The sequence below is a fragment of the Struthio camelus genome, chromosome 9, assembly GCF_040807025.1.
Source record: "Struthio camelus isolate bStrCam1 chromosome 9, bStrCam1.hap1, whole genome shotgun sequence".
In the NCBI taxonomy this organism is placed as follows: domain Eukaryota; kingdom Metazoa; phylum Chordata; class Aves; order Struthioniformes; family Struthionidae; genus Struthio; species Struthio camelus.
Genome location: NC_090950.1, coordinates 24,643,452 through 24,657,034, shown reverse-complemented (window position 1 = coordinate 24,657,034; position 13,583 = coordinate 24,643,452). Strand labels below are relative to the sequence as shown.

General features: G+C 42.4%; 1 protein-coding gene across 6 annotated transcripts in view; it reads left to right on the top strand.

Moving 5' to 3' along the window:
• Positions 1–13,583, top strand: part of USP13 (ubiquitin specific peptidase 13) — a 59,262-nt gene continuing 45,679 nt past the window's right edge. For 4 of the 6 annotated variants that reach the window (XR_011142819.1, XR_011142820.1, XM_068954273.1 and 1 more), the window contains exons 1-2: positions 1–279; positions 11,841–11,966. Coding sequence is in view for 4 of the 6 variants with exons in the window: in XM_068954273.1 (XP_068810374.1) it covers positions 121–279; positions 11,841–11,966 (285 nt within the window). In the remaining 2 variants the exon portion in view is untranslated. Of the gene's footprint in view, positions 280–3,910; positions 4,008–5,100; positions 5,174–11,840; positions 11,967–13,583 lie in introns of those variants that run through there. The other 2 variants (XM_068954275.1, XM_068954276.1) reach the window with 2 other exon arrangements.

Sequence of the window (13,583 nt, the reverse complement as noted above, 5' to 3'; positions counted from 1 at the left end):
CTGCCGCCGCCGCCACCGCTACCGCCGCGCCCTGCCCTGCCCCGGGCCCGGCTGCCCTCCGCCTCCATTGCCCGCTCGCCGTCGGCCGGCCGGAGGCAGCGAGCGACCGAGCGAGCGAACATGCAGCGGGCCGCGCTCTTCGGCGGCGGCGGCGGCGATGCGCAGATGGCCGCCGGGGACCTGGGCGAGCTGCTGGTCCCCTACATGCCCACGATCCGGGTGCCCAAGTCAGGGGACCGGGTCTACAAGACGGAGTGCGCCTTCTCCTACGACTCGCCTGTGAGTGCAGCGAAGCCGCCGCCGGCTGCCTCCGCTTCCCCCCCCCTCACCCCGCCGGCTGCCGACCTACCCCTCTCCCAGCGCCCTGCGGCAGCTCTGCCGCCGCCCCGCTGCCTCTTCCCCCGCTCCCGGCTGCTCCCCAGCCCCGGGGCAGCTTCCCCCAGGCCTCAGCCTCCCTGCCCTCCCCCTACCCCCCCGCGGCTTCTTCCTTAGCCAGGTTTCCCTCGCCACCCCCGGGCTGCAGCCCCTTCCCTTCCCGGGGGTCCCGGCCGCGCCGCCGGCTCCCCTCGCCCCCTCAGCCTGCGGGTGCCCCGGCTGGCAGCCGCCGGCATGGCGGGATGTGTCCGCGCTCTGTCGCAGCTGAGGACTCCTCTGACAAGCACGTCGCCGCCAGCTTGTATGCAGCGCTAGTATTGGCTTCTGTGGGGTTTCTGTTGTTGTTTTCTAGGGAACTTTTCTATCGCCTGGGAAATCGTTTCTGGTTCTCCAGGGTGGGCATGCTCTCCCTGTGTAACCCTTGTTTTCAGGTTGGTACTGAGATAGTAAAAAGCAGAAGGAGCTGACGTTCTCGTTCGCATGTTTTTGGCTAGGAAAAAGCCAATGGTTTTGCTTGCCTACCGTATCACTGCTTATCCTCCTGTTGATGATCTTTTAAGGAAGTCTTCAAAGAAGTTCAACCTGAAAATCAGTGTGAAAGTCTTCCTGAAATACTTTCCCTCCTGGCGTTTTGGTTAGGTCACTAGACTTCAAAGAACGCGTATTTCCTCACTAGCTTATTTAGTTTGTTGTTAAATGAATGTTTGATGCGTAGTAACTTTCTATGATGTTATAGTTGTCTTGCAAAGCATCCGCAAGCTCCACAAATGCATGTATTGTGTTGCAGATTTGGGGCCCTACTCGTTTTTTAACTTTGCTGAAAACATTGGAAACCTTAATAAATAGTGAGTGGATACTGTGTAGGAAACACGTGTTTAGAAATTGCACTTTTTAAATGGAGCTGAAATTTTTTTAAAGATTGCTTCTCTACATTAGGCTGAGGTTTCTCAAAGGTGACTGAGCGCTCTGTATTGCTGTAAAGTTAAAGTTAATGACAGCAATCTGAAGGAAGCTCAGTGTTTACATGACAGGATAGTCAATTAAAGATATGTTTGAGATGGACTTTTGAGCATGTTATTCCTCTCTCTTTAATATTTTCCTCTAATGCAAAAAAATCAAAATTGGTTTCAAAGGTGACTCAGCTGTCTGGTGTTCATCATGTCTTGTTGAACAGAGGTTATTTTTACCCGCACTCTTCAGATCTCAAGTGTCACCTAGCAGCCCTGGCTGTACCGGCAGGCAGTCTGATTAAAATTGCCAAATCAGACTCTACTGCAGAGGCGCTAATTACATTATATACTAAGTAAGGGTTGGGGGGGGAATCAATATACCACAATTCTTTCTTGAAATTTTTGCTTGGGTGAACACTAGAAATAATACTTTCAGGTGGCTTGGACCTTATGGTCTATAAAAAGTTTCCTTTAACCAGTAGGAAGAGATATCAAATTCTGTTACAGATTAAAAAGCATTAATCAACACCCCTCCCTGCAACAGATGTCAAATAAACACAGCGAAACTTTTTTTTTTTTTTTAAGCAAAACAATATATTGGAGCAAAACATAAAGTATTTGAGGAAAGCTCAAATAAGCTTAACAAAAGCTACATATAAGCATAGGAAAAGGAGCTGGAATCACCAAGTGCGATTTTCAAAACTGTTTCATCCCATTCACTTTTTTGGCAAGAGAGTCAGGTTTTGAAAACGTTGGCCTTGGCCATTAGAGACTTTTTGTTGAAAGGTATTCATTAGGCAAAAGGCTCTGACTGAATTCATGCAATACCAGTAAAAATTATATTATGCTCTATTTCCATTGTCTAGTTTTCCACGGCTTTTCAGCCTGTACTGGTCCTTGACTTGGTTGGGTAAAAGACTTGTCTCCAGAAAATGTATTCGTTATTCCCATGTAACCTAACAGATATTTGGATATTGTTTCTAGGATAGCTGGTTCTAAAAGACAAATGTGTGCTTTTGGGGGTAAAACACCATCATTTACAAATTTGAAAACAGCAAAACTTTATTTTTACAGTCTTCCGCCCAGAAGAGAAGGTGAAAGAAGGATACAGACAGATTGTCCCCTTGGTTAAAAAAAGGGATTTATCTCAGTGTGCTTTGTATTAGGTTGTCTTAGTGACTTATTTTCTGAGGTCAACTACGTATAGCCTAAGTGAGTGAATTCCTATTGAGGTGTCTGCCTCTTTTTGAAAGATGCGCAGTTTTTTTTTTCCTCCCCTATAATATTAAAGTAAATGATAAATGTTAAAAGCATGTCCTCTGGGGTTTATTGTCTATAGTAAAATTCCAGATAACTTAGTCGACTAGGAAGGTGTTTTCCATTGTAAGCTTATTTCTCAGTACGTCCTCGCATCTCCTCATTTTGCCATTTCGAGTATGTTCTTTGTTCAGCTCTTCTCTGTTTCGAGTCAGCTCGAGGCAAGATGTTTTGTTTTGTCACTCTTCTTCAATACCAGATTTTATTTCAGTAGTTTATTCCATTAACACCGTAAAACTCTCTCTCAAGCTTTACCTTTGATTCTTTTCCTATTCAGGCAAGTAAATTTCCTGAGTATTTTGGAACTTAATACTTTGGTCAACTAATTTTTGTATGCACTTTTCTTAAGTGATATGCCCAGTCACAGAGCATCTCTATACTCAAGTTTCTCTGTCTGTAAAATTAGTCCTTCTCTGCAAGGAGGTATTGTGGTCTTTAAAAATACACTAAACACTGCCAGATCTATGGGTATTAGGGTGCAAAGTGCTATTATTATAGAGAAAGGTTCTCCCAACGTTTTGAAAAAGACGAGGAGGAGCGGGATAGTCAAAACCAGAGTGGTTTGGTCAAGGGGTGCTAAGGAAAATGAGGTACTGTGTGCAAGTGGCTTCATCTTTCAGTTGTTGTTGTGTGAGTTGAAATACGCTGCCCTGTGTTGCTTTCGCAGAGTTGTTTGTCAGCCTCTGTTGGTTGTGTCGTCTTGTCCGGATTTGACCAGAATAGCGTCACTGAGGATCCATGTTCTAGTAGATAGAGGCAGTTTCACTGCTCTCTCTCAAAATCTGTTGACTCACCATTCTCTTTCAGTGAGTTTTAAATCTTATCTCCCCTGTGTAAAGATCAGAGGACAATGGCAACTTTGAACTGTGCTACAGTTGACTAGTGTCACTAGTTTTGAGATTTCGGAAATGTAAGCGTAGGAGAGGTACAAGCGGATAGTCGATGTATTTTTTTCCGTGTGGATTAACACTAGCACCAAAAAAAGTAGCATCGTTAAAAGGGCCGCTACATGAATGAGAGAGTCAACTGAATGCTTTTCTGAAATCTAAAATTTATGTCCTTAGATTTGACCTATTTCTAACAAAACGTACTAGAGTTAGTTCCCAGGAAAGTTGGGAGGAACAGGAGGACAGTTTCTGTGCATTCGAGAGCCTTATTGACAGTTTTTACTTTGCTAGTCTCAGAAGATTAGAAAATGTGCCTTTATATGACTTGATTTTTAATTACTCTTTTTTTTTTTTTTTTTTGATGGCTTCTAGAAAAACTGTTTGCCTGATGAGGGCTTCTACTCCAATTAACCTTTGATTCTTTATACTGGAATTCAGAAGGGAAGAAAGGCAGCCTACAAAATACAAGCAAAGTCTGGTGTGAGTATTGCTCCCTCTGGTGACTGGCCCCAGAAGCTGTAATAGCTTACCAATTTCTGACAAATTGAATTATTAAATCCTGTACTTCTCATTCTTGAAACCGGATGCACAGTCCCTTCTGGTGATTTTTTTTTTGTTTTTAATCCTGTATCTGTGCCGCTCCGATGCAGGTTTGTTCTCTCTGTTATTTTGTCTGCTGCAACCTCTCTTCCTTTGTTGGCAGCTGAACTTGACTTTGTATTGTTCAGTAGAACATGGAAAGCAGAAAGACTGTATTTACATAATCTTTTATCCACTGCGGAGCTTGTTATCTGTAGAGGAGTCTAGGATTCAGTGGGAAATTCCACCTGTAAATGGGATCCCTCTCCCCAAAACCTCTGTTCATTTAAGACCAGACATATACCGGAGGAAGAGATGATTGCCAGAAAAGGGATACAAACTGGTGTATAAGAATGGCTTGTGTGCAGACTATGCATGTGGATATGCTCCGAAACCTTCTGCAAGAAGGGCATTGGATGTTACAACTACAGCACAGGTTGTGAGTCCAACACAGCTATAGGACCAAGCAGTCTGGTTTCTGTAGATCACAGGATTGTGTTTGTTTGAGCAGCTTAAAACTTGGCTTCACACTGCTGGAAAATCTTGCTACTGACAAAAGCTTCCTGTGTGGATCTTGCTAACTTCATTTTTGTGGCTGTTTGTTTGTTTGTAATGGTTATGTTAGGACAATTCCCAAAGGCTTAAACTGTGCTGATGCTCTGCTGTTTATCAGACAGTACAGTTGAGACTGAAATCCTTGAGAGTTTGCAATGCGTAATGGGCATCAGTGACCATGCTGCGTGTAATTTTCTAGCAGTAAATATATCCTATCTAGCTGTTCCTTTAGCCAATATCCCTTGAAGAAAATTAGAAAGTCTCTGGGCCTCTGACTGGGAAGAATAGGCAGATATCTTGTTTATATTGATGGGATGGGAGCAGCAGCGAGGAAGAAAAAGAGGATTGAAAACATCTAGGCAAACTGAGTATTCCAGGCAAATTATTTTGTCTTAGTTGCAAAATAACCTCCAAATTATTTATGCAGGTGTTTGGTGGTGGGTGATAATCCATAAAAGCCGAGCAGCACTGTATTGTTGCATCCGAGGACAGTGCTGGGAAGCCTGATAGGTGAGTTCTTTGCAGGCATTCTTGCAGGAATGCACTAGGACACTAGGGTGAACGTAATTGTTCCTGCTATTTCCAGTCTTCCAAAGCTAGAGAATTGTTAAATCAGTGACAATTGTACTTGCAGTTTTTCATAAATGAGAAAATACCATGCGTCTTTGAAGAACAACGAGAGAGCGTGTGCATAGTACACTTGTGTGGGTTTGATCTAAATCTGGATCTAACTGGCCTTTCTGTCCATTTCCATGACTGAGTGAACTTTAGCTAAGTTGCTGTTACCAGAGTAATGGTGGGCTGGAATATTTTGGATAGTGGCGAGACTTTGATAGTCAGGTACCTGGAGTGCTGGAGAGTAAATACAGAGATGCAGATGAGCTGATAACCCACTGGGAGCTCTGCTGAGTCTCTGTGGAGCGCCATTAGGTTTCCTGTGACCTCTTCTATTCTGGAAACGCAGTGTTAGCTCTGTGATCAACAGAATTGTGTAGCTAGGGCTCTGCACAATGCAAAAATCATCAATCAGCCTCTAAATGTAAGGTGCCGTGGGAGCAGTACAGGTGGCATTGCTTGAGTTGTGGTACTAGGCTTGAGCTAATAAGCCCTGTTGGATCTGAGCTGTCTCTGTCAGTGGCCTACCCAAATCACACCTGGATAATATGATCACAAACAGGGCTGACTGCTGGATGCAAGTGTCCTATTCCTTGGTGCAGGTCACAAGTACCCAAGACCTCATGTTAGTTTTGTCATCGTATCTGCACACTTGCCTCGAAGCCTTGTTGCTGCTGCTGCTGTGAATGTGACGCGTACCTGACGCTGCTTCAGGATCCTGGTCTGGAATTCTACGTGGCTTGAGTACGTGAATGACATCTAGAGCTGTGTCTTAGAATGGTGGTTTGGTTTCATTTTAGTGTCTGACCGGCCCTGGTGGCTTTTTTCTTCAAATGAAATGTTGGAAATGCTGCACTGGATTAGACTTGTGTCCATGTGCCCATCTCCAAGAGTGTCCGGTATCAGAAGCTACAAGCGAGATAACAGATATCTTTGTTAAGCAATCATAAAATAATGTGCTCTTAGGGAAATATGCTGCGTAATGCCTAGTAAATTGCATTTAATCCAAGACTTTGAGGGTTTTACAGCAAAACTGTAATATATTTGTTGCTGTAACTTTCTTTAGTTTTCCGCATGACATCTGAACCCCAGAATCCTGATTCATTTTTGATTTCAGTGGTGTTTTCTTTCCTCAAGCTGTTCGGTGTTTTGCATACTGCTATCACAACAGTGTGATAAAATAGTAACTCTGATATTTGTTTTCCCTCTGTTTTTAAGGGTGAGGGGAGGAAAGGCCCGGGATTTCTTTTTTCACTTGTAGCTAGAAGCCTAGTTACTGGAAGCCCTGTTCTTTTTTTCCTTCCTGCCAGATCATTTGTCCTTTCTTTTTCTGCCTGACCCAGCTCTTCTCTTCCTATCTGTTCTCCTTCACAAATTCCAGTAATTCATGGCTCCTTTTCACTGTTCATACTTTTTTTTTTTAATGCCAATACTTGTGTATGTCTATCATCTTCTGTTATTCTCTATTGGTTCTCTCCTCTCCTCCTTTTTGCCAGGTGTCCAGTTTTACCCTCTTCTTACTATTCATTTTCTCCTCTTCCTTTTTTTGCCATTGCTTTCTTGTCACTTTTGGGTGAAAGAGGACAGTTGTCCAAAAGGCACACTTATGCCTACATGCATACTCCATAGTCTTTTTGAATGTGGCTAGATAGATTCCTGGCCTTTAGCATCCAGGGTGATTTCTCCCCCCCCCCACCCCCCCCCACCCCCACCCCCCAAGAAAGTATTACTGTCTTTGTTGTGGTGGAAGCTTGGAAGTGGACTATCTCTTGTGCCAGGGTGACTTCTATGTGCTCCTGCATTCACTCAGTTGGCTGTGTTTTTTTCTCACTATTTCACTGTCGGTAGTATTGGTGCGTGACAGACGGGCTTTCTTTTTATTCTACGTTGTAAATTATTATGTGTTGTTCAGATGAATATTCGTAGCTGAAACTTGTTGTTCTTAGCCTTCTGAAGAGTCCCATAATAAAAGGCCTGTCATTTAGTTACACTATTGTGGGATTCAATGCAGTATGGGTATGTTAAGAATGTTTTTGTAACTTTTCCAAATAGGTTAAAGATTGGCTTGTAGTTATACAACAGGAGTCTTGTGTTAATAATGGTAATTACCGGTGAATACTCTGAATAGAGCCTATAGTAACTCTATATTGTCATTGTCTTTGGATGCACTTCTATGGAAACATACTGCAGAATACTGAGGTTCCAGTGACTGACCCATTGTTGTAAGTGGGGCTTCTTATATTGTCTGTGATGGGATGAACAAACTTAAATCTTTATATTTGGGGTATGGAGGCCCATGAAGACTAGAGATGCCATTTTGCTCCCTTCTGTGATACCTTTATTAGTAAGTTGTACCATTGTTCTAGTGGATCTGAAGCAAACAGCTGTGCTGCAGACATTGCTCCCAAGTCTGTAACTGTTTGCCGTGTTAGTAGATAAATCATCGCAATAGGTCTTTTATAAATTCATTATTGTCTGAGCCACGTCAGGAACTGAAATTGCTAAACCCTGCATTTCCCTGAGGGTACTAAATGACTCGAGAAATTGGTAACAGGATACAGGTTATTAGTTCAAGTCTAGATCAGGTTAGCAGTGTTTGAAAGCTATTAGTGTCTAGTGCCATGAACGTGTGAAGCGGGATGTTCATGTCACTCAGTTTCATTGTACGCTGGTGTGTGTGTTTGCCAGCTCTCTCATCCACCAGCTTCCTTGCTCTGTTTTCCCTTTCAAGGCTGAGAGGAGGTGACTGTCGTATTCTAGCAATCTGTCTCTGCAGGTTCCTCATCCCTTTGCTTCTTCCTCCTAGCTTTGCAAAACATAAAATATTATCTAAATAAGTCAAAAGAGCTGTGTGTGTGTTTTTTTTTTTAAATACTTTCCTCTCTGATGTGGACAGTATGTCTCCCTCTCTATTAATAAAGCATACTGTGGCTAGGAGTATTTAAGCAGCAAAAACCAGGAAGACATGCAGTGAAGAGCGATCACGTTTCCTTCTGATTGGAGGGTAAGAAGACTGGTCTACTCTTGAGTGGATGGGCTTTCTGCATAGGGATTAAGGCCTGTAGACAGAGTAGTAAATACAAGCATCTGCCCTGATAATATATTGAGAGTGGACTAGTGAGAGAAGACGATGTCTGTACGTTACTCTATCCTAAACTTTGTACTAATCCCACTACGTGCTGAGGTGAGAGAAAAAAATGCTAAAATTCCTGCCTCTGTGTCTCACAACATAAAGTTATATTTTTGTGGTATAAAATAGGGTCTTCAGTACTTTAGTTATGTTGGCTTTCTCCAGTGTAAAGATTCACATGTTTTTAAAATGAACATCAATTGCAAAGATTTCCATGCCACAGCTATGTAGAAATACTGTTCCTTCCAGAACTGGTTGTGTTCTCAGTTGGGTTAAATTCACCAGTACAAGGCCTGACTTAGATCGTAGCCAAGCGTACTCTGAGCACCAAACAGGCGTGTAATCCTTTTTGCAGCCTTATGAAAGGGTGGCTTTTTTTTTTTTCTTGCATGGTGGAGAGCTTTACATGATGGAGGGTCTTTGCCCCTGATTTGCTGTGACCCTTTAGGCTTTTGAACATTGTGTCCACTTCTTTGCAGGATGAGTGAAAGAATAGCCTGCTTGCTTTCTCCAGGAGAAATAACTGTTTTGTTGGTAACCACAACCAGCTTACTCAGATTCTACATTTAGCTTGTATATTGAAAGTGTCAGATTGTTGTCGTAGGCTGCTTATCAGAAAAAGTTCTGTGCTATCCTGCATTACCTCCAAAGAAAGAGAGAATGGTCTCTTTAAAAAAAAAACAAAATTATGAACAAAGGTCCTGAGTCCCCTGGACTGACAATACAATGTTTGTTTGTTTGTTTTTTTAATAGGCTGGATATCTACAGGATTCTCTTATAGAAGAAACATCCTTGACACCCTTTCAGAAAAGGGGATAATACAGGATGTAGAAGCAGAGAGCCAAGGTGTTACTGGCCTTAAAATAGATACATCTGTGTAAGAGTGTGTGTGCTTTAAAATACATATACTGAATTTTAAACGTTATTGTATTTTTTGTGTATTTTAAATACCAGATGTGGAATTTTCTTTTAAGTGATTTATTACTTTTGAGCACAATTGTTGATCTTGACCTTGTTCTGAAGGCTTAGAGGTTTTCCAATTTAAAGGAGTTGTTTTTTAAATAGAATCTTGGGTGTTGTGTGGGTCAGAAATGAGATGGCTAAACAGTTTACTAGTCCCTCTGTGGAGGGACCATCAATGTGGTATTTAGATGCTGATTGAATGACTTCACAGTATATATTAGGTTTGAATGACATGTACTCTAAACACTTGCTTCGGTTCAGATTTGAATCCTGGAGTGCTCAGTTCAACTTTTTGTCCTTTTGAGGTAGGTAAAGCAAGGGCTGTGTGGTTCATTATATGTTTATCATCCAGCTAAATCTGGAAAGCCAAAGCTCATCTGTTTCGGCTCATATTAAGAAAACCGGAAGAGACGAGGATATTTTTCTGAAGTCTTGCAATCAAATATCATTCTCTGGTCTCTCCTCCTTTCCTGTCCTCTCCCAGTTCTGCTAGTTCTTGTTTTGTTCCCCAGGTCCACGGCTTCCACTTGCCACTGCAGAAGAACCAGTGTTTACTGGTATTTAGGGGCCAGTTCTTCAGTCCTGGCTTTCCTAGTATTGATACAAACAAGCATGTCTTAATAAATAGCGTTCATGTATGGATGAAGGTTGCAGATCAGCTGGAAGTTTAGATTCTTTCAAGTTTAACAGAAGTACTCACTGCAGTCTTTAAAAAGGATTGGGGGAATTAACTGTGCTTAGAGTGGCACATTCAAACCTGATTTTTGGGGCAGTACTGGGAGAGGAGAGGCTTGTCAGGCCTGAACTGGTTTGTGTCTGCTCTTAAATGAGCAAGAACTGCGTAACACAATCAGCCCTTCAGCCCCCTTTTCTGGAAGAGAAGGGACTTGTGAGTAAGGTGCTGGTTAGGAAAGTGATGGAAATCAGCTACGATCTCTGTAAGGCCTGTCCTCTGCTAGTGTTTCCGATCTGCAGGATTGGAGAGAGCCTAATTCACATTGCGTCTCGTGCGACAGGATGGGAACCTCTGTGCCCAGTCTGAGAGTGGGGCCTGTCTGGGGTGGGGTTGGAAGCAGAGTAGAGGTTGCTGCCTTCCAAAGCCTTGGAGAAAGGTACACCTGGCTTTTGAGTACCTTTTATGTGTCGCAGTATGGGATAATACCTGGTCAAAGTTGTTGGGTGCGCACACGTCTGGTGGCTTGTGCTCTTCTGTGAGCCTTTGAGTGACTTTCGGTTAATCAGATGGTTTCTAAAGTAAAAATGGTGTTTATGTTTCCTAACTACAGTTTTGATCACTGTTTCTTGATATAGAGGATCTACCTCTATATGCAGTTGTTGCTGTAACAATTCTCAATCAGTACATAATTGCGTGTATGTTCCTAACACATGCATTTTAGAAACTATTGATGGCTTGTTACAGAGATGCTGATATTTTTTTTTCTAAGGTGTCTATAGATGAGTTCAGCTCATGTTCTTAATGAATTGAACGTGGGATGTTCTGTACCATCCAACAGCACAAACAAATTCACAATAGAAGGAAAGTCACAGTGCTTCTAAAAAGCCCATTCTTTGTTATGCACCATCTCTTCAAAACAATGTGCGCTAAAGAGGACTTGAAAAATTGATCTAATGCCTATAGGCTGTGTGACTGAATGTCCTCCTGGCAATCTGAATGATGTAGGAGAGATCTGGCAGTGATTCAAAGGAGCAACTGCCTGATAACAGCCAGCATCAACATCCAGCTTTTGGGAGAGAAAAAGTAATGGGACTCTTGCCAGGTCACGTTACCAAAATGCCAGCCTTTGTAATCAATACCAGGAATATGTATCTTAACGTTTCCTTTGTAGCGCCCTTTCCTCCAAGCACTCTGATTGCATGGGTAGAGTGAATCCCTGATAGATACTGAAAAACATTTAAAAAATACTTACCGATTTCCTTGTTACGCCATTCTCAGAGTCGTGAGGTCACTCATAAGATCTAATTTTCTGAGACAAGATTGTGATCAACAGCAGAAGTCTGAATACCCAGACCATCAGTTCTGCATCACTTCCAATTTGGAAAGTTACTCTTGCAATCAAGCAGCCCCCAAAAGTTTTACCCTTTCAAACAGATGTTTATACTTCATTGTTTCTATGCCTCACAATTTTTTACGCCTACAATTCCCTCTTGGATTGGTTGCTCAAGTGGAATTTTTAAAGACTGACCTCTAGACCTCCAATTTGGACACTCACTAATCTGTAGTTTTCAAGTAACCCATTTCAATGAGTTGTTTCGGGCGGTAATATGATGTGGATGGTTCTTAGAGGGCTGCCAATGTGAACGCTGTTATGTGCTAGGAAAGTCATGTTTTAAGTTCTTGGCTGATAACAGGCAGGGTCTGCAATTCTTGGGGTGGTTTTTTGCTTGCTGATCCTTTCCTATCCTGTTCACTTCCTTCTCTGCTGTAACTGTTTGTGTCATTCCTTTTAGGATTCTGAAGGAGGTCTCTATGTGTGCATGAGCACGTTTCTGGGATTTGGAAGGGAACACGTTGAAAGACATTACCGGAAAACAGGACAGTGTGTATATATGCATCTGAAACGACATGTGATAGAGGTGAGATTTGTGGTTTCCCAACTAACTACCCCAGGCAGCTCTTGGGTCTCTTGTGCTTCTTTAAATGACACATTTTGGACATGGACCAAATTTTGAATGACATAACTGAACATGTTTGTATTTGGGGTTGAATGTCAAATTCAGGTTCTTGGATCCCAACCCATCATATAGTTTCACTTCTGGGCTGAATCACAAGCTCTGAAAGACCAGACCTTAAAGGCAGCTTGTTGCCCAAAGATGCAGATAATTGCCCCACTTCTACTGAATCTTCACTACGTGTTTCTGCATGTTAAATATGTATTGCATGTAACTAAATACTGTTTAGGAAGCTGCCTCTGAAGTGTAGATTTACTGGTTTTGGTTCAGATTTGGCTGGAAGCTGCTGGGGCTTTTTCTGTGTGAGGTTTCAGCTCAAGGTGATGACAGGATTTCTTTTCATCCTAGGACTTTTTTTTAAAAAAAAAAAAAAAAAAAGCCTGAATCCTGACCTGGCCTGTGATCTAACACTCAGTTAAAATTGATACTAGATTTTAGATCCGGACATTGCCTTCGTTCAGTGTTATACTCTCCCACGCATGGATGTTTACATACAACTTCTTGTTCACTGTTCTTCCATAATATCACTGCATATTAACAGTAATTTATAACCAGTGTTCCGTAATATCTGTTTCTGTGTGATTCGTCTGGCATCTTTAAAAGGCTCTTAAAGACTTCTGATCTAAACTATATGGAAGGCACTGGGTTTGCTTCTGGTTCACTCTCTTGTGAGCCCTGTGTCTTTTGGCCAGTTGGAGCGCCTAAAATAGCTGCTCTGAGTGGGACAGACTATTTCCTGTTTTCCGTTCTACAGCAGTTATTCCCCTGGGTGGTGAGTGCCCTGGTGCGCTGATGACTTTATTTCTGGTGGATGACTATTCGTGTATTATCTGGTGAATTATGGTGAGGCAGATGACATGTCTCACAGGTTGGAATTGTTGGTGGTGTTTGTTATAACAAACAGAATTGTCTCTCTTTGTTGGGGGTGATAAGTACATATCCTCACATTGTTAACTGTAAGTTCTTGAGGAGCCCACTCTAGCTTTAGCAACAGTTCTGAATGAATTTAGCGCTCTTGAAGGATGATACCTATGAGTAGAGACAGGTGGGCAGAAATCCTGTCAGGATTCCTTGTAAGTAAATTTCTGCTGGCATTGGTCATCCAAAGTGACCTGGTAATTTTCAATATTAAGGTGAACTGGGGTTAAAATGAGGCCTCAAAACCCCTTTCCTGGGTAAGGATTTGACGGAAGAATGCCGAAAGGGAGAAAGAAATACACTGATTCTTGTTCAGTGTTTGAGTACACCTTTGATTGAACTAGTTCGATGGATCCTATTTTTCTTCTTGTGAATCATGATGTAACAGAGGGGCATGATGTGTGTATTTGCGGGGGGCAATGCAATGGATCACGTGGTGGGGGAAGAGGCTCCGACTATACAGTACAGTTGAGGGCTAGCATTTAACATGGTCTGTAAGTAGGATTCCTCATATGTTAGCTGTGGATTTAGGTTACCATGACTGTTTGCTGCTTACTCTTTATCTAAGTTTTCTTCTGAGCAATGTGAAACATCAGGCCTTCA